This window comes from Anolis sagrei, chromosome 13, assembly GCF_037176765.1.
Source record: "Anolis sagrei isolate rAnoSag1 chromosome 13, rAnoSag1.mat, whole genome shotgun sequence".
In the NCBI taxonomy this organism is placed as follows: domain Eukaryota; kingdom Metazoa; phylum Chordata; class Lepidosauria; order Squamata; family Dactyloidae; genus Anolis; species Anolis sagrei.
In genome coordinates, this window is record NC_090033.1 from 5,380,293 (window position 1) to 5,408,025 (window position 27,733).

The following is a 27,733-nucleotide window of genomic DNA, read 5'->3' on the forward strand; positions in this document are numbered from 1 at the left end:
GACACTATATGTTAATTGTATACTGATGATCATGTCATCACCACTCTTTGAAATGGTTGAACAGAAGCTCTCCAAAGCTTTACGTGCTCTTACTGGCTATTACAGGGAAAACAAGGTTGCACCATCAATGTTTAACATTTACACAAAGGATCAGCCATTGCCAGAAGTGACAGAGAGTTTCATCTATGCTGCCGATCATGCATTCACTGCTCAAGAAGGGAGCTTTGAAATGGTTTAAGACAAGCTCACACTGAGGCTCTCTCACATTGCAATGTTAGGTGGCCAATGGCAACATTCACACCTGCCTCAAACAAATGAGAATTGGGGCTTCTCTCATAATGAGGCACTATCTCACACCAGTCCTTCACACACTGAGGCCTACTAACACTGAGGCCTACTTCACACTGAGGCTATTCTCACACTGAGGCCCTCTCACATCGCGATGTTAGGTGGCCAATGGCAACATTCACACAAACAAACGAGAATTGGGACTTCTCTCACAATGAGGCATTCTCTCACACCACGCCAAAGCTGGTTCCATCGAAGTTTACACAAATGATCAGCCACTGCCAGAAGGCACAGAGAGTTTAATCTATGCTGACGATCATGCCATCACTGCCCAAGCAGGGAGCTTTGAAATGTTGAAAAAAAGCTCTCCGGAGCTTGATCCATCAGTGTTTAAGATTTACACAAATGATAAGCCACTGTCAGAAGAAGGGACAGAGAGTTTCATCTATGCTGACGATCGTGCCATCACCACTCAAGAAGGGAGTTTTGAAATGGTTGAACAGAAGCTCTCCAACTTTTAGGTGCTCTTACTGCCTATTACAGGGAACACTAACTTGCGTCATCAATGTTTAACATTTACACAAATGAGCAGCCACTGCCAGAAGTAACAGAGAGTTTCATCTATGCTAACGATCATGTCATCACTGCTCAAGCAGGTAGCTTTGAAATGGTTGAAGAGAAGCTCTCTGAAGCTTTAGGTGCTCTTACTACCTATTACAGAGAAAACCAGGTTGCACCATCAATGTTTAACATTTACACAAATGAGCAGCCACTGCCAGAAGTAACAGAGTGTTTAATCTATGCTAACGATCATGTCATCACTGCTCAAGCAGGGAGCTTTGAAATGGTTGAAGAGAAGCTCTCTGAAGCTTTCTCTATCAATGTTTAACATTTACACAAATGACCAGCCACTGCCAGAATGGTCAAAGAGTTTTATCTATGCTGATGATCGGGCCATCAATGCTCAAGCTTAAGCGTCAGGGGAAAGGGAAAGAGCCCGAGGCTGTTAGGAATTGTGGGAGTTGTAGTTCAAAACACCTGGAGGGCCAAAGTTGGCCCACGCTTGCCTTAAGGTGACCAGACTTGGGTAATAATTCAATAATAACATTAAAAAATGCAACATTGGATACATAAGGAAGCAGGATAATAAAGAGGACGTTTAAGAGCACAGTTCAGTACCTGCCTACTCAGAATTAAGGCCTATCGATGTCTCTGGGACTTACTCCCCAAAAAGACAGGAAGGAAGTCTACAAAGAAGTTCTGGTGGTTGGAAATGTGGCAATTTTTTTTTCAAAAAGAGAAGAAAAAGAAAGCTTAAAAAAAAATCCAAACGGAGCTTCTGGTCCAGCCAGTCGCTTGGAGTGGTCGTTCTCATTTACAGTATTCTTTCCGGAAATCTGAAAGGGAAAGGGAAAAGAAAAGGTTACGGGACTTGAGCTTGTGCTTGAGATGGAACTCATATTGTGAGAAGTTTTTTTTCCACCTCTGAAGAGTTGAGAAGGAAGAGAAGGAGGAGGAGGTGTAGAGAGAGGAAGAAGGAAAGAAGGAAAAGGGGGAAGGGTAAAAGGTGGAGCGTGTTGGAGTTCAGTCTGTGTTTGTGTCTAATGATCAGGGTACTCTGGATGTTGGGAGTGACAATGAGGTTCATGTGTCTAATGATGAGGTTGCTCTAGATGCAGGGAATGCCAATGGGATTCCTGTTCAAAGTCAATTTTCTGATGAGAACATTCCTGAAGGGTTTGGGGAGGATGGTCTGTTCCCTGGGCCTGAATTACTACCAGAGAATTCCCAAGGCTTTGAGTCTGAGAAAGGCTCAGCACCTGGGCCAGCTGCAGAAATTAATGAGCCAGTAGATAGCAGACGTGCTTTCAGTCTGCAAAGGAAAACAAACCAGGCTCTCAGGCGCTCTGCCAGATTGCAGGAGAGTCTGATAATAGATTCAAGGCTGAAAAGAAATCCTTTCCTGGCTGCTTGGGATGTAGAGTAGATTACACCCGTTGGTCTTGCCCCACTAACCATGGAGGATGACTTCCAATCCACATAGAAGCAGGCGGTAGCATCCAAAATCTCCTCATTGGGATTTTCTCCAGGTCTACTATTCTCTATGGATTACAATCAAGCCAAAGCAATGTATCACAGACACAGAGCAACAACTAGATCTGGCCTCGGTTCCAACCTTCCTTATCAATGAAGACAGCAGATATCTTGCCTCCCCTATGGCGTATTTAACAAACTTTGAGGTTCCTATTCATCGAAGGGTTTTCACCCTGGCTCGATGCCATGCTCTCCCATCAGCTGTATTCGAAGGGCACTACCGGAAGATCCCTTTCCCAGAGAGACTCTGCCCCTGTGACTCGGGTCATGTAGAAACAATAGAACATGTGCTCCTCCAGTGCCCGTTCTACAGGGATACCCGTGCCAGGCTTATCTTACCTCTGTTATGCAAGCACCCAGGCCATCCAGGACAATTTTATACCTCCATGCTACTTGCAGATACTAATTCAGCTACAACCTACAAGGTTGCAAAGTTCTGTGCAGCAGCATACACAATCCGCCAGGGAATGACTAGTCCCAAAAGTTAACTGTGTGTCCAGTAATCTTCTTCCCCGAATCTCCAATTTGCTGATGGATCTGGGCATTGTATGTTTTTACCCTGTTTCCCCTTCCACTCCCTCACCCATATTGTGCTTCAGCAGTTATATTTTGTTTTTTAATTTACCAAACATACCAAGTTTGTATGAAAGTGTGACTTCTATTTCCTGTGCTGGTCAATGACCGAAATAAATGATTTGATTTGATTTGAGTAGATTAGGGGATAAAAGTGCCAAGTACAGAATCTGTAGTCAGACGAAGCAATGTTGGAATTCAGTCAAGATGTCGTCTCAAGTCCCTGGAAGCCTTGTCTTGGATATAGTCTTGTATCAAGTGCCTTGTTATTTCCATGCTGAAGTGCCTTGTTTGATTCATGCTCAAGTTTTGGGGTTTTGCCTTGGAAGTTCCAGTATTTGTTGTCATGAACTCTGATGGACTGTTTCCTAGATTTGTTGTTCCTCTCTTTCTTTTCTACCTAATTGGATTTACCTATTTTTATGGATAGCTTTTTACTGCTACTGATTTTAATTATCTTCAATAAACTGCTTGCATTTTGCTCAGATGTATGGTGTTTAAAGTCAGAGGGCTTCCTAGCCTGGAGTGCAACAGAAGAGAAAGAAGGAAAATGGAGGAAAAAGAGAAGGAAAAAGGAAAGTCGGAGAAGGAGAAAGAACAAGAGGAGGAAAGGAAGGAAGAGGAAAAGAAGAGGAGGAAGAAAAAGGTGTCTCTGCCGGCTTCTCACCTTTATCTAGATCAATGTTTTTGGCGGGGAGGAACCGGTTCTGTTCCGACTTCTCCTTCAGAATGTTGTTCTTGTAATCTGGAAAAGAAAGAGAACCCAGGTCAGAGAACCGCACGGACTGCAAGAGGTTGTGACACGAAAAATAACACTTTAATCACTTACCCAGCCTTATGTCTTCATTTTTATAGTTGGGCAAATCAGTTGTATCAACTGGGAAGTCTCTGAGATGGATATCTTTCCTGGAAAAGAAGAGGAAGAGTTCCCATTTTGGTTTTGTAGCAAGATGCATTTCCAGTTTCTATCCTTCTGAAACTGTCTATTAGGGCCAGGCTTTAGCACAAGCGGGTAAAACCACCAGCTGCTGAAAATCTTGCCAATCAAAAGGTCGACCAACCGTCAGCCCAGCTTCTGCTCACCTAGCAGTTTGAAAACAGTAATGTGAGTAGATAAATAGGTACCGCTTTGGCGGGGAGGTAATAAAAGGTGCCCATGTGGACATGCCGGCAATTCAATCGGGAGAGCATCTAAGGCAGGTATGGGCAAATCCAGGCCTGGGGGCCGGATGTGGCCCCCTTGGGCTCTTTTCCCAGGCTCTCCTCTTTCTCTCACCATTCTATCCTTCCCTTCCTTCCTTCCTCCTTCCCTTCCACCCTTTCGTCCTTCCTTCCCTCTCTGCCTCTTTTTCTTTCCTTCCTCCCCCTTTGTCCTTCCTTCACTCTTCCCTTCCTCCTTCCCTTCCCTTCCTTCCATCCATCCTTTTGTCCTTCCCTCCCTTTTGTCTATCCTTCCTTCTTTCCTTCCTCCTTACTTCCCTCACTTTCCTCCCTCTTTCTTCTTACATCCTTCCTTTCCACCCTTTCATCCTTCCTTCCCTCTTTCCTCCCTCTTTTCCTCTTTCTCCTTCCATCCTTCCTCCCCTTCCATTTTTCCTTCCTTCTCTCTCTCCTTTATCCTTCCCTTCCTTCTCTTTTTCCTTTCTCCTTCCCTCTCTCCCTCTTTCTCCTTCCATCCTTCCCATCCTCCCTTTTGCCCTTCCTTCTCCTTCTTTCCTCCTTCCCTCCTCCACTTTCCTTCTGCTTTCTCTTTCCATCCTTCCCTTCCACCCTTTCATCCTTCCTTCCCTCTTTCCTTCTTTCTCCTTCCATTCTTCCTTCCCTTTTGTCTTTCCTTTATCCTCCCATTCCTCCTCTTTTTCCTTTCTCCTTCCCTCCCTTCTTTCCTTCCACTCTTTCATCCTTCCTTCCTCCCCTTTTGTCTTTCCTTCCTTCCCTCTTTCCTTTCGCCTTCCCTCTCTCCCTCTTTCTCCTTCCATCCATCCTTTCATCCTTCTCTCCCTTTTGCCTTTCCTTCCTTCTCTTTTTTTCCTCCTTACCTCCCTTACTTTCTTCCCTTTTTCTCCTTTCATCCTTCCACCTTTTCATCCTTCATTCCCTCCCTTTTTCCTCCCTCTCTCCCTCTTTCTCCTTCCATTTTTCCTTCCCTTTTGTCTTTCCTTCCTTCTCTTTTTCCTTTCTCCTTCCCTTCCTTCTTTCATCTCCAGAGATGGAAAAAGATGGGAAGCCTTTGCCTCTGTTTGTGTACTGTCTGTCTGTGTTAATTGTTTGCCGGGGAGATAAAGCAGAATATAAATAAAGTATATTATTATTGATTTCAATATTCCAAGAAGGCATCTATTTACACTTTCTCGTGTCGTTTCCTGGGACTTACAGTTTTACAAGGTCTGTCACCTTCTCTGCCTAAGGGAGCTAGTGCCTCCCCAGACTACTATTCTCAAATTCCCAAAACACCGAGCTAGAGAAGTTCAAATAGGGCTGAGATTACATTAATTAGATGCATCCAAAAAGGATCTAAACCAGACATCCTCCCATGCAGGATAGTTCCTACTTACTCATCATATTTCTTCACGTTGTACTCAAAACCTAGAAACAAGAGGAAAGAGGGTTTAGGTATTTACAACACAGTGCCATGTTGCAACTCAGAGTAAGCTTCACCTTGCTTCCAAACACCACCACACAAGAGCTGTAGTTTTATAGTTTATTGAGGAAAAAATCCAAGTCAAAATGAAGAATAAGCATCGCAAAGTTCCAAAGATTTAGGTTAAATGCAGAATATAGTTCCAAAGATCTTTAGGTAAAAACAAGGTACAAGCAAAGACAATTGCCCCAAGAATCACAATGCAAGAAATCCCAAGCATGCTGCTTGCCAGCTAAGGTAATCCATGAAGCTTTCAGGCTAATAAGCTATGTTGAACTGATGCTTTCCCTTAGTTTGCAAGAAGCCTAAATGCCTTTCTAACATGAAAACATTATGCTCCCACCAACATGAAAGCATTGCGATGACCTTTCCCCGAGCTGGCTTCTCGTCTGCCGGCCAGCTGAGAACTCTGCCTGACCCGCAAATCAAGACGAGCTTGCCGGGTCAGGTCACTATCAAGGCTTTCTGCACTTTCAGTATCAGCGTGGGAATTAAGCAAATGCCTCCCCACCTGTTCGCTATCACCTTCGTTAAAAATCTTTTCTTCTGAGAACCGCTGTGTTGACTCTGCACTGTCTGTGGGAGCCTCAGAAAAAGACCTAGAAGCAGGCCCAGAGATCTGAGGCACAGAAAAAGAGCCAAGAATCTGAATCCCATCATCCTCAACATCAGGGAACATCTCAGCCACAACAGGCCATGACTATGACTTTCCTTGATCTAGATCACTGTTTCTCAGCCCTCCTGATGTGTAACATTTACGCAAATGACCAGCCACTGCTAGAAGGGACAAAGAGTTTCATCTATGCTGACGATCACGCCATCACCGCTCAAGCAGGGAGCTTTCAAATAGTTGAACAGAAGCTCTCCAAAGCTTTGCTGAAAATTGCTTCTAAGACCTAAGGAGAGTGTGCTTGCTTACGCAAATGACCAGCCACTGCCAGAAGGGACAGAGTGTTTCATCTATGCTGATGATCATGCCATCACCGCTCAAACAGGGAGCTTTCAGATAGTTGAACAGAAGCTCTCCAAAGCTTTGCTGAAGTTGTTAATTGTTTCCAAGTCCTTTTTAGCTGTCGTAGCACACTGTTGGTTCATACTCAGCTTGTGATCTACTAGGACACCTAGATCCCTTTCAACCAGGTGTCACCCGTCCTCTATCTGTAAATTTCATTTTCATGGCCTAAGTGTCGTACTGTACATTTCTCATGGTGCGAGATGCAGCCATTGTCCAAAGACCCACCTCTCCTCCGGTGTTTGTGAGTGATGAGAACCACAAGGATCAGGAGCAGGATGAAGAGCAACAGCATCGGCAGGATGTAGCTCAGCTGGTGGAAGAAATGGGCCCGGCTATCCGGAATGATGACGTTGATGACATTGTGGCTGTGCCCTGCATTTGGGTCTGGATTGGGAAAAGCAGGAAAGAGAAGACTGTCAGAAATATTAGTTACAAAAATGTGAGTCAAGCACGGGAAGGGTTACATGGATGCAATGACTCTGAAAATACTGCAGTTCAATATAAGCAGGCGTGCCTATAGCTTAGTAGCTTCAGTCTGTGAGAGGTCTCTGTGGGAGAAGGGCCCCAGTGTGTTAGGAGGCCTCTGTATGAGAAGGCCTCAGGGTTAGTTTGCCTCAGTGTGAGGGAGATCACAGTCTAATGCCTCAGTGTGAGAGGGCCTCAGTGTGAGAAAGGCCTTAGTGTGAGGTAGGCCTCAGTGTTAGTAGGCCTCGGTGTGTGAAGGCCTGGTGTGGGAGAGCGCCTCATTGTGAGAGAAGCCCCAACTCTTGTCTGTTTGAGGCAGGTGTGAATGTTGCCATTGGCCACCTAATATCGCAATGTGAGATGGCCTCCGTGTGAGAAAGGCCTCAGTGTGAGGTAGGCCTCAGTGTGTGAAGGCCTGGTGTGATAGTGCCTCATTGTGAGAGAAGCCCCAATTCTTGTTTGTTTGAGGATGGATGGATGAATCGCAATGTGAGAGGGCCTCAGTGTGAGAAAGGCCTCAGTGTGAGGTAGGGTGAGAATGTTGCCATTGGCCACTTAACATCTCAGTGTGAGAGGGCCTCAGTGTGAGAAAGACCTCATTGTTAGTAGGCCTCAGTCTGTGAGGGCCTAGTGTGCGAGAACACGTCATTGTGAGAGAAGTCCCAACTCTTGTCTGTTTGAGGCAGGTGTGAATGTTGCCATTGGCCACCTAACATCTCAGAGGGCCTCAGTGTGAGAAAGGCTTCAGTGTGACGTAGGCCTCAGTGTGTGAAGGCCTGGTGTGTGAGAGTGCCTCATTGTGAGAGAAGCTCCAATTCTTTTTTGTTTGAGAATGGATGGATGAATCGCAATGTGAGAGGGCCTCAGTGTGAGAAAGGCCTCAGTGTGAGGTAGGCCTCAGTGTGTGAAGGCCTGGTGTGAGAGTGCCTCATTGTGAGAGAAGTCCCAACTCTTGTCTGTTTGAGGCAGGTGTGAATGTTGCCATTGAGCATCTAACGCCTCAGTGTGAGAGGGCATCGGTGTGAGAAAGGCTTCAGTGTGAGGCAGGCCTCAGTGTAAGTAGGCCTCAGTGTGTGAAGACCTGGTGTGAGAAAGTGCATCATTATGAGAGAAGCCCCACCTCTTGTCAATTTGAGGCAGGTGTGAATGTTGCCATTGGCCACCTTGATTAGAATTGAATGGCCTTGAATCTTCAAAGCCTGGCTACTTTCTGTCTGGGGGCAAATGGGAATTCCAGACAGGAAACAATCAAGGTCAGCTAGCACCTCCCAACAAAGGATTCTCCCAGGCAGGAAGCAGCCATGCTTTGAAGCTGCAAGGATATTCAATCTATTCATGGTGGCCAATTGCACCAAACAGACAAGAGTTCTTTCTCCCACCCACTTGCCTAGTTTCCAACAGACCTCACAATGTCTGAGGATGCCTGCCATAGATGTGGGCAAAACGTCAGGAGAGAATGCTTCTGGAACACGGTTTTACAGCCAGGAAAACTCACAGCAACCCAACTTACACTTCCTTTGAAAACCCAGTGCACACCTTGATGTGACACCCCGTCACATTCCTAGAATCAATTTGGCTCGAAAAGAAGGAGTATCTGCTTGATGCGCAGGTGAAAAGCTGCCCTTTCTGCACCACCCATTGACTCCAATAGAATCAGACGAGCTCCACTAGACACACACACACACACAAACGCTGTCAGTAAAGCCAGGAATTCATTCCTTTGCAGGGTGGAGCAGCTTTTGTGTGTCGGGCCAGCAGAGAAAAACACAGACTGCCTCGCCAAGTGTGGAATGTGTATTTTTCGTCGATCTCGAGCCATATTGCAATCTTCAAGGGGCGAGACAAATCCCGATCAAAGGCAGCGTGGGTTTGTTTTCTTTGACTTCAGGGAAAGGGAAAGAAACCTTTGAGGCCGAGGAGAAAGCAAAGGGGAAGGCCAGGCTTCAAATAACATTTGTCTCACAGTTTTTCACGGCTTCAAGAAAGCATGGGCAAACTTTCTAACTTGGGGGCCATATGGTGGGCCGGGAGGGAGGGGCTCCTCCCCAAGCCCCCTCCTTGCACAGTTCTCATACTGTGGCCTCTCACACCGAATCCCTTGAGGTCCAAATGTTTCCTGTCCATGTACACCTCTCACACTGAGGTCTACTAACACTGATGCATTCTCACACTGAGACTTCTCACACTGAACCCCTTTGGGGTCCAAATGTTTCCCGTCCATGTACACCTTCTCTCACACTGAGGTCTACTAACACTGATGCATTCTCACACTGAGACCTCTCACACTGAATCCTTTGAGGTCCAAATGTTTCCCGTCCATGTACACCTTCTCTCACACTGAGACCTACTAACACTGATGCATTCTCACACTGAGGCCTCTCACACTGAACCCCTTTGGGGTCCAAATGTTTCCCGTCCATGTACATCTTCTCTCACACTGAGGTCTACTAACACTGATGCATTCTCACACTGAGACCTCTCACACTGAATCCTTTGAGGTCCAAATGTTTCCCGTCCATGTACACCTTCTCTCACACTGAGACCTACTAACACTGATGCATTCTCACACTGAGACCTATCACACTGAACCCCTTTAGGGTCCAAATGTTTCCCGTCCATCTACACCTTCTCTCACACTGAGGTCTACTAACACTGATGCATTCTCACACTGAGACCTCTCACACTGAACCCCTTTGGGGTCCAAATGTTTCCCGTCCATCTACACCTTCTCTCACACTGAGGTCTACTAACACTGATGCATTCTCACACTGAGACCTCTCACACTGAACCCCTTTGGGGTCCAAATGTTTCCCGTCCATGTACACCTTCTCTCACACTGAGGTCTACTAACACTGATGCATTCTCACACTTAGACCTCTCACACTGAACCCCTTTGGGGTCCAAATGTTTCCCGTCCATGTACACCTTCTCTCACACTGAGACCTACTAACACTGATGCATTCTCACACTGAAACCTCTCACACTGAACCCCTTTGGGGTCCAAATGTTTCCCGTCCATGTACACCTTCTCTCACACTGAGACCTACTAACACTGATGCATTCTCACACTGAGACCTCTCACACTGAACCCCTTTGGGGTCCAAACGTTTCCTGTCCATGTACACCTTCTCTCACACTGAGGTCTACTAACACTGATGCATTCTCACACTGAGACCTCTCACACCGAATCCTTTGAGGTCCAAATGTTTCCTGACCATGTACACCTTCTCTCACACTGAGGTCTACTAACACTGATGCATTCTCACACTGAGACCTCTCACACTGAACCCCTTTGGGGTCCAAATGTTTCCCGTCCATGTACACCTTCTCTCACACTGAGACCTACTAACACTGATGCATTCTCACACTGAGACCTCTCACACTGAACCCCTTTGGGGTCCAAATGTTTCCCATCCATGTACACCTTCTCTCACACTGAGGTCTACTAACACTGATGCATTCTCACACTGAGACCTCTCACACTGAACCTCTTTGGGGTCCAAATGTTTCCCGTCCATGTACACCTGATGCATTCTCACACTGAGACCTCTCACACTGAACCCCTTTGGGGTCCAAATGTTTCCTGTCCGTGTACACCTTCTCTCACACTGAGGTCTACTAACACTGATGCATTCTCACACTGAGACCTCTCACACCGAATCCTTTGAGGTCCAAATGTTTCCTGACCATGTACACCTTCTCTCACACTGAGGTCTACTAACACTGATGCATTCTCACACTGAGACCTCTCACACTGAACCCCTTTGGGATCCAAATGTTTCCCGTCCATGTACACCTTCTCTCACACTGAGGTCTACTAACACTAATGCATTCTCACACTGAGACCTCTCACACTGAACCCCTTTGGGGTCCAAATGTTTCCCGTCCATGTACACCTTCTCTCACACTGAGGTCTCCTAACACTGATGCATTCTCACACTGAGACCTCTCACACTGAACCCCTTTGGGGTCCAAATGTTTCCTGTCAACACACACCTCACACACTGAGGATTCTAGGATTCTATATCAGGAGGAGGCAACGCAGGGTCTAATGGAGACACCTTTTCTCTCCCGTCTTTCATCTCATCCTGACCACAGCCAAACCTTTTGGGATCTGTGCACACTGAGGCTTACCTCACACTGAGGCCTACTAACATTGAGGCGTTCTCATACTGAGGTCTCTCACACTGAACCCCTTTGGGATCCAAACATTTCCCGTCTCTCCCTTTCTGCCTCCGAAAGAGAAGAGGAAGAGGAGGAAGGGAAAGAAAGAAGGAAAGAAAAAGGAAGAGGGAAGGAGGGAGGAAAGGGGGAAGGAAAAAAGGAAGGGGAAAGAGAGAAGGAAGGAGGGAGGAAAGGGGGAAGGATGAAAGGGGGGGGGAGAAAAACAGAGGTAAGGGAGGGAGAGAAGGAAGAAGGAAAAAGGGAAGGAAGGGTGGAAGAGAATGGAGGGAGGGAAGGAAAGAGGAAGGAAAGAGGAAAGGAAGAGGGGACGAGAAGGATGGAAGGGAGGGAGGGAATTGATGGAAGGGAGGGAAGAGATAAAGAAAGACAAAAGGGAAGGAAGGAAGGAGAAAGAGAGAGAAGGAAGGAAGGAGGGAGGGAGGAAAGGGGGAAGGATGAAAGGGTGGAAGGGAAGGAGAGGAAGAAAGAGGGAGGTAAGGAAGGGAGGGAGGGAGGGAGAGAAGGAGGAAGGAAAAAGGGAAGGAAGGAAGGAAGAAAGGGTGGAATCATAGAATCATAGAATCAAAGAGTTGGAAGAGACCTCATGGGCCATCCAGTCCAACCCCATTCTGCCAAGAAGCAGGAATATTGCATTCAAAGCATCCCTGACAGATGGCCATCCAGAATCTGTTTAAAAGCTTCCAAAGAAGAGCCTCCACCACACTCCGGGGCAGAGAGTTCCACTGCTGAACGGCTCTCACAGTCAGGAAGTTCTTCCTCATGTTCAGATGGAATCTCCTCCCTTGTAGTTTGAAGCCATTGTTTCGTATGGAAGAGAATGGAGGGAAGGAAGGAAGGAAGGAAGGAAGGAAGGAAGGAAGGAAGGAGAAAGAGGGAGGGAGAAGAAGGGAGAAATGGGATAAATAGGAGGATGAAAGGATGAAAGGGTGGAAGGGAAGGAAGGAGATAGAGAGAAAGGAAGGAAGGAAGGAAGGAAGGAAGGGTGGAAGGAAGGGTAGAAGAGAATGAAGGGAGGGAAGGAAAGAGGAAGGAAAGAGAGAGGGAGGGAGGGAGGGAAGGAAGGAAGGAAGGAAGGAAGGAAGGAAGGAAGGAAGGAAGGGAAAGATGGAAGGGAGGGAATTGAGGGAAGGGAGGGAAGAGATAAGGAAAGACAAAAGGGAAGGAAGGAAGGAGAGAAGGAAGGAAAAAGAGGGAGGGGGAAGAAGGGAGAATGAAAGGATGAAAGGGTGGAAGGGAAGGAAAGATAGGGAGAAAGGGCGAGATACGGAACGGAGGCAGGAAAAAGGGAAGGAAGGAAGGAAGGGTGGAAGGAAGGGTGGAAGAGAATGGAGGGAAGGAAAGAGGGAGGAAAGAGGGAGGGAGGGAAGGAAGGAAGGAAGGAAGGAAGGAAGGAAGGAAGGAAGGAAGAGAAAGATGGAAGGAAGGGAGGGAAGTGAGGGAAGGGAGGGAAGAGATAAGGAAAGACAAAAGGGAAGGAAGGAAGGAAGGAAGGAAGGAAGGAAGGAAGGAAGGAAGGAAGGAAGGAGAAAGAGGGAGGGGGAAGAAGGGAGAAACGGGAGAACGAAAGGATGAAAGGGAAGGAAGGAGAGAAGGAGGAAGGGGGAGAGATGGAAGGGAGGGAGGGAGGGAAGGAGGAAGGAAAGAGGGAAGGAAGGATGGGATGATGAGAGAGAGGAGGGCCTGAGCAAAGAGCCCAAGGGACCACTGATTTCACTTTGCTGTCATAGAGTTGGAAGAAACCACAATGGCCATGCAGGAAAGCACAATTCAACCCTCCCAGCAGATGGCCACCCAGCCTTGGCTTGAAATCCTCCAGAGAAGGAGAGTCTACAACACTCTGAGGCAGAGACGCCAACCATTGGTTGTCTATCTGCAATCAGTGTTCCTTTCCACGTCGTCGTCGTCGGGAAATGCAAACAACTCCTAACCAGGAACAGATGGCGAGCTGTTGTCATTGCCGAGGAGAACCTTCTGCTGAGAGATCAAGAGTGAACTCCGACGGCAGGGGAAGCGAAAACAAGAGCGGTTCCAGCCTTGGAGCTGGGCCCAGGAGGCAGAAGATCCCGGAGAGAAGCTTTCGCATGCATCTGGGGAGGGTTTTTCCACCCAAAGAGCCTGGTCTCTGAACTTTGAGGGCTTCGTGAGGTCTATATCTCACTATGGTTTCCACCGATTCAGCAAGTTCTCCTTGAGCTAGTTTCTGCTCCGCTCCAGCCTTCGCTCACAGCGGGAAAATATATATACACAGCAATCCAGTAGTCATCGCGTTGAAGGAATTCGGTCCAATTTCCTGTTCCAGCTGAAATGCATTCCAGTGTGGGTGTCCTTCTTGCCCGTTTCCTCTGCTTTAAGGTCAAGGTCTGGATTGTGAATTGGGACCTGGCTCTGCAAACTGCCCAGTTTGGGACAAAGACTCCCAATGAATCTGTTGCCTATAATATTTTTTTTATCTGCTTATTAGATGTCCCAGATTCTCTCCTTTCCTCCCCCTTTGTCCTCAGCTTACGTCAGTCGCTGCAATGTTTAATGATCAGCCACTTCCAGAAGGGAAGGGAAGAAAACGGAAGAGTTGCATCTATGCTGACGATCATGCCATCACTGCTCAAGCGGGGAGCTTTGAAACGATTGAACAGAAGCTCTCCAAAGCTTGAGGTGCACTTACTGCCTATTATGGGGAAAACTAGCTTGCACCATCAATGTTTAACATTTACACAAATGATCAGCCACTGCCAGAAGGGACAGAGAGTTTCATCTATGCTGATGATCGCACCATCACCACCCAAGCAGGGAGCTTTGAAATGGTTGAACAGAAGCTCTTCGAAGTTTGAGGTGCTCTTACTGCCTATTACAGGGAAAACCAGCTTGCTCCAATCAATGTTTAACATTTACACAAATGATCAGCCACTGCCAGAAGCAAAAAGAGTTTCATCTGTGCTGACGATCGTGCCATCACCACCCAATCAGGGGACTTTGACATGGTTGAACAGAAGCTCTTCGAAGCTCTAATCCTCCTTCGGTGTTTACTGTCTCTTTTCTCCCATTTATCTCTTCCTTTCTGCAAACATCCCTTCTGATCAGACACTGCCAGAAGGGATAAAGAGTTTCATCTATGCTGACAATCGTGCCATCACTGCCCAAGTAGGGGGCTTTAAATGGTTGAACAGAAGCTCTCAAAAGCTTGAGGTGCTCTTATTGCCTATTACAAGGAAAAGCAGCTTGCTCCATCAATGTTTAACATTGACACAAATGACCAGCCAATGCCAGAAGGGATAGAGAGTTTCATCTATGCTGACGATCGTGCCATCACCACCCAAGGAGGGAGCTTTGAAATGGTTGAACAGAAGCTCTCCAAAGCTTGAGGTGCTCTTACTGCCTATTACAGGGGAAACCTGCTGATTCCCTCTTCCACAGACAGGCTCCCACTTTCACAAACAACTTTAACCCACAGTGCTGAGGAGCCACCAATGGCCCTCCCTCTGAAGACATTTCAGGTTATAGCGAGCACCATGAACATGTCCAAGAGTCCTGCCAATATCCTCCCCAAACACCATACTCCCCACCAAGAAGGGAGGAGAAGAGAAGAGAAGAGTTGAGAGAGGAGAGGATGAAAGACATGAAGAGAGGAGAAGAGAAAAGAGGAGAAAAGAAGAGAGAGGAGAGGAGAAAAGAAAAGATGAGAGAGGAGAGGAGAGGAGAAAAGATGAGAGAGGAGAGGAGAAAAGAGAAGAGAAGAGAAGAGAAGAGAAAAGAGGAGAAAAGACAAGATTTGAGAGTAGAGGAAGAAAGACAAGTAGAGATGAGAAAAGAAAAGATGAGAGAGGAGAGAGGAGAGGAGGAAAGACAAGAGATCAGAAGACAGGAGAAGAGGAGAGAGGAGAGGAGAAAAAAGATGACAAAGGGGAGGAGGAAAGACAAGAAGAGATTAGAAGAGAGGAGAGGAGAGGAGGAAAGACAAGAAGAGATGAGAGAGGAGAGGAGAAAAGATGAAAGGGGACAGGAGAGAGGAGAGGAGGAAAGACAAGAAGAGATGAGAAGACAGGAGAAGAGAGGAGAGGAGAAAAAAGAAGACAAAGGAGAGGAGGAAAGACAAGAAGAGATGAGATGAGAAGAGAAGAAATGAGAAAAGAAGAAGAGAGAGGAGAAAAGGAAAGATGGGAGAGGAGAGGAGGAAAGACAAGAAAAGATGAGAAGAGAGGAGAAAAGGAAAGATGAGAGAAGAGAGGAGGAAAGACAAGAAGAGATGAGAAGGGAGGAGAAGAGAAAAGATGAGAGAGAAGAAGGGAAGAGAGGAGGAAAGACAAGAAGAGATGAGAAGACAGGAGAAGAGAGGAGAGGAGCAAAAAGATGACAAAGGAGAGGAGGAAAGACAAGAAGAGATTATGGGAGAGGAGAAGAGAAGAAAGGAGAAAAGAAGAAGAGAGAGGAGGAAAAGGAAAGATGAGAGAGGAGAGGAGGAAATACAAGAAAAGAGGATAAGGGAGGAGAAAAGGAAAGATGAGAGAGGAGAGAAGGAAAGACAATAAGAGATTAGAAAAGAGGAGAAGAGAAAAGATGAGAGAGAAAAAGTGAAGAGAGGAGGAAAGACAAGAAGAGGGAAAATACCAGAAGAAAGGCGAGAAGACAAGGAAAAAAAAGACAAGAGAAGAAAAAGACAAAAAGAGATAAGATGAGAAAAGACAAGAGGCAGAAAGAGGAGAAGGGAGGAGAAAAGAGGGGGCTACCTACCTGCAACCGGTGGACTGGAGCGGGTGATGTTGACCACCACCTTCCTTTCTGGTTCTGGCTCCACAACCGAGACCTGAAAGATCCTGCGTTCATGGAGGCCGCAATAGTGGTGGTGGAGGTGGCAGGAGTAGATGCCTTCGTCGGCCACTTCCAAACCGGAGATCCTCAGGGAGAAGTCGCCCAGGGCAAAGGCCTTCTCGGTGATGTTCATCTTCTGCCGCATGAAGAGAGGCCCATAGGAACGCCCTTCTCCCGAGGCATAGAGGTCGATGAGGCGGTCAGCTCGGTCGTGAGGCACTCCCGGCGGCTGGCGGTCCCAGTGGACCACTTGCTGGTCCTCCTCGTCATGCCGCTCGGTCCAGACTTGGTTCCGGTTGATGCAGGGGAGGACGGCGGTGCTGCCTTTCAGGGCCACCATCACCGGTTTCTCCCCGTCCCAATACTCTTGCACTTCTCTGGCTAAAGAAACAAGTGGGTCAGAAGAGACCGCATTCGACACAACGGTGGACAATTTCACCAAAGCAAACCAGTCCTGAGTGACTTTACTTCCCATGACATCATGGCGATCACACCTGGACTTCAAGGGCTTCCCACAGGCTGTTCATATTGTCAGAAATGTTAAAAATTAACCTAATTAATTTGTATTTTTAATTACGAAAATGAGAGTCAAGCACTGAAAGGGTCAAATGGATACAACGAGCTGCAATTCAATATGAGCAGGTGTGACTGTAGCTTCATAGACCTCAGTCTGAGGTAGCCCTCAGAGTTAGCAGACCTCAGTCTGTGAGAGCTCTCTGTGGGAAAAGGGCTTCAGTGTGTTAGTAGGCCTCTGTATGAGAGGGCCTTGGTGTTAATTCACCTCAGTGTGAGGGATGCATCGGTCTGAGATAGCCCTCAGTGTGTGAGAAAACCTCAGTATGAGAAGGTCTCAGTGTTGGTTCATCTCAGTTTGTGAGAGAGGCCTCAGTCTGAGAGAGCGCTCAGTGTGTGAGAAGACTTCAGTAAGAGAAAGGCCTCAGTGTGCCTGTAGACCTTGGTATGAGAAGCCATCAGTGTTTGTTCGCCTCAGTGTGTGAGAAAGCCTCAGTATGAGACGGTCTCAGTGTTGGTTCATCTCAGTTTGTGAGAGAGGCCTCAGTCTGAGAGAGCCCTCAGTGTGTGAGAAGGCTTCAGTGGGAGAAAGGCCTCAGTGTGCCTGTAGACCTTGGTATGAGAAGCCATCAGTGTTGGTTCGCCTCAGTGTGTGAGAGAGGCCTCAGTCTGAGAGAGCCCTCAGTGTGTGAGAAGGCTTCAGTGGGAGAAAGGCCTCGGTGTGCCTGTAGGCCTTAGTATGAGAAGCCATTAGTGTTGGTTCGCCTCAGTGTGTGAGAGAGACCTCAGTCTGAGAGAGCCCTCAGTGTGTGAGAAGGCTTCAGTGGGAGAAAGGCCTCAGTGTGAGGTAGGCCTCTGTGTTAGTAGGCTTCAGTAGGAGAAGGCCTGGTGTGAGAAGCTTCTGTGAGAGAAACCCCACGTTGAAGGCCCTGGTGTGTGAAGACCCCAGTGTGTGAAGGCTACTGTGTGTAAAAAGCTACTGTGTGAAGCTCCTGTGTAACTTTGGTGTGAAAGAGGGCTCTATGAGAGTGAAGCTGTTAATCTGCCTGAGAAAGAAGCCCAGCGTGGAAGCAAAGAAGGAAGTATAAAGAACTTCCTTTGTGTTATGGAAACCTTGTTCTGGTTTTTAGGTTGTGAGTCGCTTTGGACCTCAGTCCCGAAAGAAAAGTGGGGTACAAATAAATAAATATAAGAACATTTCCCCGACTCTGGATCTATCCTCAAAAACCCAGGAGTTCAGAGCTTCGTTTTGCATACAAAATCCCTTTCTTTTTCAGCAGCCTCAAGACAGGAAATGCTCCCCTGACCACAAACATCTTAAGTATAATCCCCTGGCCATTCATTTGCTCTGCTCTTCTGCGCACTTAAAAGGCCACTTCGCATCAGTGTGTTTGACGCAGCAAAAGAGAAACACGCAAGGGAGCAACAACGAGCAAATCCAAATACTGCAAAATACCCGGCACACAAGTACATAAGTGTCCCTCCCTCCTGCCCCTTATATATAAACTTACGTCTTTTGGTGACAGTGAGCTGTACTTGCACCGTTTCGTACAAATGGCAATAATGGTGGTGGAGACTGCAAGAATAAATGCCTTGGTCGCTCTCAGCAAGGTCTGGATGGAATAAGGTGCGGGGGACACAAAGGGAGGGGAGAAGTGAACATTAGTTTTGAGATAATATAATCACAGAACTAGGAATGAGGTTCAGGTGTCTAGACTAGACGGCCATCTCTTGGGAGAGCTTGGGTGGTGTATTCCTGAATAGCTGGGGGTTGGAATGGATGACCTTATGGTCTCTTCCAACTTGAAGATTCTATGGTTCTAGGTCACTCTAACCCCTGGTATTGTCATTCACCAGAGCAGGAACACCTCTGGCCTTAAATACCACACCAACTTAGTAAAATCAGCAAGTAGTTTATTGTAGAATATATGGCAGCAAAGCAGAAAAAATAGCAAAACATTAAAAGTCCAAAATCCAAAGGGAAACAAGATCCATTAGTACATAGAAATCCATGAAGCAAGGCACTTAAAACCATGAAACAAAACAGCAGGAAAATCTCATAGGCAAAACTTAAGCTTGGCAAAAAACTTGGTACATGAAACTCAGAGCATTTGAGAGAAAAACCATGATAAAATAACAGTGTTGCCTCAACTGAGGCAACTCTCTCTAATGAATCATTATAAACCCTTTCCAGAACCCAAAACTGAAAGGAAAGCATTCTTTTTGACATGAAACAAAACAGCAGGAAAATCCCATAGGCAAAACATAAGCTTGGCAAAAACTTGGTACATGAAACTCAGAGCATTTGAGAGCAAAACCATGATAAAATAACAACGTTGCCTCAACTGAGGCAACTCTCTCTAATGAATCATTATAAACCTTTTCCATAACCCAAAACTGAAAGGAAAGCATTCTTTTTGACTTTCCCACTAGATAACGGTTTGTTATCTTTCTTTTCCTGCAGATAATTTGATCACCTCAGACACTGAAAGCTCTGCTTCTGTTTACTAAAACTCACTTTCTGTCCAAGGTTTCACTATCCTCTCCCTCATTAACTCCTGCATCTGGCAAATAAGTCTCGGCATCATTTTCAGAAAGTTGCTCTGAGAAAAGCGGCGAAAGGTCTTTCCCAGGAATGTGGCCTTGTGAATCTTCCTGAAACAGTTCAGACCTCTCTTCTGATCTTAGCTCAGGCCCAAGCAACCCTTCATCCCCAATCCCATCAAAACCTTTCCATCATGACCATCAGACACAATCACAGGCTAACATACAACAGGTACCTTTGACCACCAATGAGAAGTTGCCATCCACAAATGCATTCTCAGTCATGGAGATCCGCCCTTGGTTGTAGGTGCTGTAGACTCGCTGGTCGCCCGCAGAGTACATGTCACAGAGCCTCTCTGCCCCAATTTGGCTCCGGTAGAGGTCCCAATGGACTACACGCTGGCGGTCGTTCAGTCGATCCTGCGTCCACACCATACGGTAGCTCTTGCAAGAGAGGACAGTTCGGGAGCCCGCCTTGGCCGTGACATTCAGGACTGACACCACAACGCTCTCCAGATTAGAGGCATCTGCAGGGACTACAAGTGGAAGGGAGAGAGGGGCACATGAGGAACAGCAATCAGGATGATGGCCTACATCCTAGGATCTCATAAGGATTACAAGTGACATGCTTTCAAAAGTAGTGTTAGTATTACTTACCTGAATAAGGTTGAACCACCGAGTCTGAAAGAGAAAAACAAGGCAAAAATATTAGGCAACTGAATGTGACTAGAATGACCTGCTAAAAGAAAAGCCTCTCGTTATTTCTGTTGTAGCACAACAAGCGTCTGAGGATTTGTCAGAGGGTGAGGGGGATGATGAGTTTCAAAATGAAAGAATTGCAGGCCTCAGATCGCAGAGAACTGCACGCAGATGAGGCCGAGGCAGAAGAAATAGGAGGAAATGAAATTTCTTGGGCAGATGGAGAGTTTTCCCAGGATACCAGATTAGGCCTGAGAAAGGAGGGAGTAAAACGCAGAGGGAGTACAACACAGACTAAATAGCCTCACTAAATCCATGGAAGGCTTTGAAGTCCAGGTGTGTTTGCCATGATGTCATGGGTGCTTGGAAATAGGGGAAAGCGAAATTCCTCGGGCTGATGGGGAGTTTTCCCGGGATACGAGATTAGGCCTGAGAAAGGAGGGAGTAAAATGCAGAGGGAGTAAAACACAGACTAAATAGCTTCACTAAATCCATGGAGGGCCTTGAAGTCCAGGTGTGTTTGCCATGATGTCATGGGTGCTTGGAAATAGGGGAAAGCGAAATTCCTCAGGCTGATGGGGAGTTTTCCTGGGATACGAGATTAGGCCTGAGAAAGGAGGGAGGAAAACACAGAGGGAGTACAACACAGACTAAATAGCCTCACAAAATCCATGGAAGGCCTTGAGGTCCAGGTGTGTTTGCCATGATGTCATGGGTGCTTGGAAATAGGGGAAAGTGAAATTCCTCGGGCTGATGGGGAGTTTTCCCGGGATACGAGATTAGGCCTGAGAAAGGAGGGAGTACAACACAGAGGCAGTACAACACAGACCAAATAGCCTCACAAAATCCATGGAAGGCCTTGAAGTCCAGGTGTGTTCGCCATGATGTTATGGGTGCTTGGATGGGCTTAAATTAAGTTGTTGGGCTTCAAGTGACTCAGAGGAGACAATGTTGCTAAAGGATGCTTTTCCTGTCCCTGTTCTCAAGTTCATGATTCAAGTTTCCTGTCTGGTTCATGTCTTTGCTCCTGTAAGGATTTGCCTTGGAAAAAGCTCCTGGTTTTTTTTTTGGGGGGGGGGGGGTTCTTTTAATTTATGGATTCATGTTCGAATAGCAAGCCCTATGAGGAGTGGCTAAAAGAGCTGGGCATGTTTAGCCTGCAGAAAAGAAGGCTGAGAGGAGATGATGAGGGCCGTGGATCAAGATGTGAAGGGAAATCATAGAGAGGAGAGAGTAAGCTTGTTTTCTGCTGCCCTGGAGACTAGGACGCAATGGAACAAAGGCTTCAAACTACAAGAAAGGAGATTCCACCTGGACATTAGGAAGAACTCTTCCAATACGAAGAGACCACATTGGAAGAGATCCCAAGCTTGAGCTTGAATGGTCTTGAGGTCTTGGCAAATGCAGGGCTGGGGAATTGTAATTACCCAATACGAGGGTTGAATGAAAAGTAATGCCTCCACCTTCGTAACTCCTCAACAGATGGCAGAACTGGTATGCGGCAGGTACTGGCTTGTTCAGTAGACTCTCCTCTACAGTTCCATGTTGGCAGGAAGCCTTAGCAGAAAAAGTAATGCCTCCACCTTCGTAACTCCTCAACAGATGGCAGTACTGGTATGCGGCAGGGACTGGCTTGTTCAGTAGACTCTCCTCTACAGTTCCATTGTGGCAGGAAGCCTTAGCAGAAAAAGTAATGCCTCCACCTTCGTAACTCCTCAACAGATGGCAGTACTGGTATGCAGCAGCTACTGGCTTGTTCAGCAGACTCTCCTCTACAGTTCCATTGTGGCAGGAAGCCTTAGCAGAAAAAGTAATGCCTCCACCTTCGTAACTCCTCAACAGATGGCAGTACTGGTATGCGGCAGATACTGGCTTGTTCAGCAGACTCTCCTCTACAGTTCCATTGTGGCAGGAAGCCTTAGCAGAAAAAGTAATGCCTCCACCTTCGTAACTCCTCAACAGATAGCAGTACTGGTGTGCGGCAGGTACTGGCTTGTTCAGTAGACTCTCCTCTACAGTTCCATTTTGTCGGGAAGCACATTCTAAGGATTATTTCTGCATTTGATTTATTAAAATATTCCCATCCAAACCCAAGTAAGGAAGGTGGAGGCATTACTTTTCATTCCACCCTTGTAAATATCCCCCTGGTTTGGTTCAATTCAATATACACATGGCCCCTAATTTGGAGAACATGGCACTTCTGGCATCACCCTTTTTGGCCTCTGGTCCCCAATGCAAAGAACATGGCTTCCCTTCCAGATTCCATGCGTCGAGTCGCTGGCAAGTCAATTGAAAAGGCGTTTGGCTGCCTTTCCCGAAAGCAGGAAACTCAACCAGATGTGCCGAACCACACGCTCCCCAAGCTATGAATAGCATTAAACACGGATTCGCCTTTTATGGGGCTGGATTTACCTGCTGTGTGATAAAGACCACCCAGGACTCAGATTCAAGTGCCGACCACAGCTTTTGGGATCGTTATTTTTAGAGTACGGTCCCCAGAAAGAGATTGGATTTCGAGTTCGACATGCCTCTTCTTCCATTTCGTTTTGTATTGGCATTTTAACTGCTTCCCTCTTTGTGTTGTCGAAGGCTTTCGTGGCCAGAATCACTGGATTGTTGTGAGTTTTCCGAGCTGTATGGCCGTGTTCCAGAAGCATTCTCTCCTGACGTTTCGCTGCAAAACAAGAACTCCCAGGATTCCATCGCATGGAGCCATGGCCGTCCAAAGTGGTGTCGAACGATGAGGATTGAATGAAAAGTAATGCCTCGACCTTTGTTACTTGGGTTTAGATGGGAATATTTTAATAAACCAAACACAAAAATGATCCTTAGAATGTGCTCTTTAATTACCACGATTCACTTTCCCACATAATCACCAGACAATTGGATACATTTCTGCCAACGATGAACAAGTTTTCTGAAGCCATCACAGAAGAAGTCAACACTCTGTTTCCAGCATCTCCCAGTTCTCTCATCCTGGGTACCCATCGTGCACAGATCTTCCGATGGCCAAGCAAAGCAATAATGTGACCCACACATTCTTGTGGAGTGCCGAATACGCTTGAAATTTCTCTCCGAGTGATATGATGATCGTCCTAAATCAATCTGGCAACCTTTTGCTTCTGAAACTCGGTGGTTGCTGTCACACGACATCCAACTATTTTTTTGTCATGTAAGTCAGATGTTCCCACCTCATCTTTAAATTTACTCGCCCAACGACACACAGTACTCACATCAACACAATCACTATAAATAGCTTCTTTTCTCTGATGAATGTCCTTTGGGGTGACATCTGCGGTCATCTGCGGTCAGGAATTCAGTGACTGCACGTTGCTTAAGTCGCATTGACCAACCGTCTGCGCAGGGTTCCATACCTTGCACTTTAACAACACAACCGTTCAATGCTAAGGCTTCTCGCCAAAATGGGACTGTAGAGGAGAGTCTACTCAACAAGCCAGTACCTGCGGCATACCAGTCTTGCCATCTGTTGAGAAGTTACCAAGGTCCATTCAGTGCTAAGGCTTCCCGCCAAAATGGAACTGTAGGGGAGAGTCTACTGAACAAGCCAGTATCTGCCGCATACCAGTATTGCTATCTGTTGAGGAGTTACAAAAGTCCATTCAATGCTAAGGCTTCCCGCCAAAATGGAACTGTAGGGGAGAGTCTACTGAACAAGCCAGTACCTGCTGCATTACAGTACTGCCATCTGTTAAGGAGTTACGAAGGTCCATTCAATGCTAAAGCTTCCCACCAGCACCTGTGGCTTGTTCAGTAGATTAAATTCTTGACACCCCAAAGGAGATTCATCAGAGAATGCAAGCCGTTTGTGGTGATTGTGTTGATGTGAGTAGTGTGCAACGTTGGGCAAGTAAGTTTAAAGATGTTGAGGTGACACCTTCTGCTGTCAAGAAAGCAATGACTGCACATTGCTTAAGTCACATTCACCGACTGTCTGCGCAGGGTTCCATACTTCGCACTTTAACAACACAACCGTTCTATGCTAAGGCTTCCCGCCGAAATGGAACTGTAGAGGAGAGTCTACTGAACAAGCCAGTACCTGCTGCATACCAGTACAGCCATCTGTTGAGGAGTTACAAAGGTGGAAGCTTACTTTTCACTTTAACAACACAACTGTTCAATGCTAAGGTTTCCTGCCAAAATGGAACTGTAGAGGAGAGTCTACTGAACAAGCCAGTACCTGCCGCATACCAGTACAGCCATCTGTTGAGGAGTTACGAAGGTGGAGGCATGGCTTTTCATTCAACCCTCGTAGATGCCTTTTTAATCCTCACTGGAGACTCCGAGATGTTTCCTAGGATCATCTGAAGCAGATCAGGAAACGATTTTGTGTTTCCTGTTTGCATAATAACGCCAGCAGCAAAATAATCTTCATGCCAAGGTTATACTCTTGCAGCAAAGAAGGAGTAACTAAGGGCTCAGAATGCCTTCATTTCTCTACCTTATACCAGAGTATTTCCTGGATTTTAGCAAAGCAACAACCAGAGCATCGATCCCGCTGGGTGGTTGCCACCTCTTCCCCTCGTGAATTGGGACGCACAAACTAGAGATCTGGGTCTTTCCAATTTTTGTGTACCAAGCAGCAAATGCTGTTTATCCTCCGCTCGATATTTTCCACTACCTTTTAGTTACTGTTTTTCAAGGAGCTTTTGCAAATGGATCCAACGTCAGTGGAAAATTACCAAAAAGGGCAAAACTGGTGTTCACGTGGGCTCAATCTGGACCGCTATATCGTGCAGTTTGAACGTCATTCTAGGGTGAATATAGAACAGTGTTCCTCAACTTGGGGGTTGGGACCCGAGGGGGGTTTCAGAGGGGTTGCCAAAGACCACCAGAAAACACATTATTTTCTATTGCTCGTAGGGGTTCTGTATGGGAGGTTTGGCCCAATTCTATCACTGGTGCGGTTCAGAATGCTCTTTGATTGTAGGTGAACTATAAATCCCAGCAACTACAACTCCCAAATGGCAAGGTCTATTTTCCCCAAACTCCACCAGTGTTCACATTTGGGCATATTGAGTATCCGTGCCAAGTTTGGTCTAGATCCATCATTATTTGAGCCCATAGTGCTCTCTGGATGTAGATGAACTACAGCTCCCAAACTCAAGGTCAAAGCCCACAAAACCCTTCCAGTGTGTTCTGTTGGTCTTGAGAGATCTGTATGCCAAGTCTGGTTCACTTCAATTGGTGGGGTTAAGAATGATCTTTGATTGTAGTTGAACTATAAATCCCAGCAACTACAACTCCCAAATGGCAAGGTCTATTTTCCCCAAACTCCACCAGTGTTCACATTTGGGCATATTGAGTATTCGTGCCAAGTTTGGTCCGGATCCATCATTGTTTGAGTCCACAGTGCTCTCTGGATGTACATGAACTACAATTCCCAAACTCAAGGTCAATGCCCACCAAACCCTTCCAGTATTTTCTGTTGGTCTTGGGAGTTCTGTATACCAAGTTTGCTTCACGTGCATTGTTGGTGGGGTTCAGGATGCTCTTTGATTGTAGGTGACTGTAAATCCCAGAAACTACAATTCCCAAATGGCAAGGTCTATTTTCCACAGATATATATAAACCCCATTTTCCTAGTTTCCAACAGACTTCACCACCTCTGAGGATGCCTGTGGGAGAAACATCAGGAGGGAATGCTTCTGGAGCATGGCATGACAGCCCAGAAAACTCACAGCAAGCCAGTGATTCTGGCCATGAAAGCCTTCGACAATACATTATTATTATTATTATTATTATTATTATTATTATTATTAAATTATTTTGATGTGGGAGAAACGTCAGGAGAGAATGCTTCTAGAGCATGGCATTACAGTCCGGAAAACTCACAGCAAGCCAGTGATTCCGGCCATGAAAGCCTTCGACAATACATTATTATTATTATTATTATTATTATTAAATTATTTTGATGTGGGAGAAACGTCAGGAGAGAATGCTTCTAGAGCATGGCATTACAGCCCAGAAAACTCACCGCAAGCCAGTGATTCCGGCCATGAAAGACTTCAACAATACATTATTATTATTATTATTATTATTATTATTATTATTATTATTTTAAAGGAGCAACAGGGGAATTCCAGACAGGAAACAATCAGAGCCAGCTAACACATCCCAACAAAGGATTCCCCCAGGCAGGACACAACCAGGCTTTGAAGCTGCAACGTCATTCAATGCTAATCAAGGTGGCCAACTCCAACACTCACATTTGCTTCCAACAGACCTCTCCACCTCTGAGGATGCCTGCCATAGATGTGGGCGAAGCACCTCCCAACAAAGGATTTCCCCAGGCAGGACACAACTAGGCATTGAAGCTGTAACACCATTCAATGCTAATCAAGGTGGCCAATTCAAACACTCACATTTGCCTCCAACACACCTCACAACCTCTGAGGATGCCTGCCATAGATGTGAGCGAAGCAACAAAGGATTCCCCCAGGCAGGACACAACCAGGCTTTGAAGCTGCAACGCCGTTCAATGCTAATCAAGGTGGCCAATTCCAACACTCACACTCGCTTCCAACACACCTCACCACCTCTGGGGATGCCTGCCATAGACGTGGGTGAAGCACCTCCCATCAAAGGATTCCTCCAGGCAGGACGCAACCAGGCTTTGAAACTGCAACGCCATTCAATGCTAATCAAGGTAGCCAATTCCAACACTCACACTTGCTTCCAACAGACCTCACCACCTCTGAGGATGCTTGCCACAGATGTGGGTGAAGTACCTCCCAACAAAGGATTCCCCCAGAAAGGACACAACCAGGCTTTGAAGCTGCAACGCCATTCAATGCTAATCAAGGTGGCCAACTCCAACACTCACACTTGATTCCAATAGACCTCACCACCTCTGAGGTTGCGTGCCATAGACGTGGTCGAAGCACCTCCCAACAAAGGATTCCCCCAGGCAGGACCCAACAAGTCTTTGAAGCTGCAACACCATTCAATACCAATCAAGGTGGCCAACTCCAACACTCACATTTGCTTCCAACAGACCTCACCACCTCTATGGATGCTTGCCACAGATGTGGGCGAAGCACCTCCCAACAAAGGATTCCCCCAGGTTTTTTGCACATTTTTTGTGTGTCCAGTCTTGTGCTTTCCCAACTCTCCCAAAGAGCCAACCTGTCCAAGCAGAGCATATTGGAAGCCTTACATAACATGCTCTTGTTCTATCCAAACGAAAGTCCAATACCGTCAACGTCGGCCTTGTGTTGGGTGCAAAGCCGGCCCAACTGTTCGTTGTGGGAGTTCTGTGTGCCATATTTGGTTCAATTCCATCATTGGTGGAGTTCAGAATGCTCTTTGATTCTAGGTGAACTATACATCCCAGTAACTACAATTCGCATATGTTTAGGTCTATTTTCCCCCAAGAGCGCCTCAAGAGCACCCCTGGGCAACATCAACTATACCGCGACTGCTTACTTTGCGTAATGGATGAACCGCCCCTGGTCGCCTTACCTTGGAGAAACAACAGCAGAGCCCAAAGGCACCGGGTGGACAACTCCATGGATCCTGCCTCGTCCTCTTCTCCTTCTCCTTTCCTTCCCCAAAGGCTGCTTTTCCTTCTCCTCGCCTTCCTTTGCTTGAAAATACTGATGATCTCATCCGTTTACAGCCCAAAAAAACATGGACTTGCAAGGATCCGACCCCTTGCTACAAGTTTATTAACTCCTCGCCTTCTCTCTCTCTCTCCCTCTTTCTCTAACTTTCCTCCAACATCACACTAGTTCTCTCTGACCCTTCCCTTCCCAAGTTGCTTTTGATGCAAGACTAGCAAAAAAAAAGTCTGGTTTTCGCCGGCCTCCGAAAGCTCCCAGTTCCAAAAACAACCTCCTCCCTTCTGGGGATGGTATTAATTTTCTGGGGCATTGACAAAATCCAGCTGTTCT

At 46.6% G+C, this 27,733-nt stretch overlaps 1 protein-coding gene across 1 annotated transcript; it reads right to left on the reverse strand.

Moving 5' to 3' along the window:
* Positions 1-570: 570 nt before the first annotated feature.
* Positions 571-27,733, reverse strand: MXRA8 (matrix remodeling associated 8). The gene is made up of 10 exons (XM_060758961.2): positions 27,303-27,733; positions 19,779-19,802; positions 19,358-19,657; positions 18,089-18,190; positions 15,987-16,445; positions 6,837-6,995; positions 5,511-5,541; positions 3,785-3,861; positions 3,623-3,700; positions 571-1,685 (listed from the first exon to the last, which is right to left on the reverse strand). Exons 1-10 carry the CDS (start codon positions 27,349-27,351, stop codon positions 1,660-1,662), a joined length of 1,305 nt encoding a protein of 434 aa, XP_060614944.2. The 5' UTR covers positions 27,352-27,733; the 3' UTR covers positions 571-1,659.

Excerpts from the sequence above, each read along its gene's own strand:
- MXRA8 (XM_060758961.2), bottom strand. The coding sequence starts at position 27,351 with ATGGAGTTGTCCACCCGGTGCCTTTGGGCTCTGCTGTTGTTTCTCCAA. Across the intron at positions 19,803-27,302 it reads TCTGCTGTTGTTTCTCCAAG|ACTCGGTGGTTCAACCTTAT; the intron begins GTAAGGCGACCA and ends TTTCTCTTTCAG. Across the intron at positions 18,191-19,357 it reads CTTCTCATTGGTGGTCAAAG|ACCTTGCTGAGAGCGACCAA; the intron begins GTACCTGTTGTA and ends TATTCCATCCAG.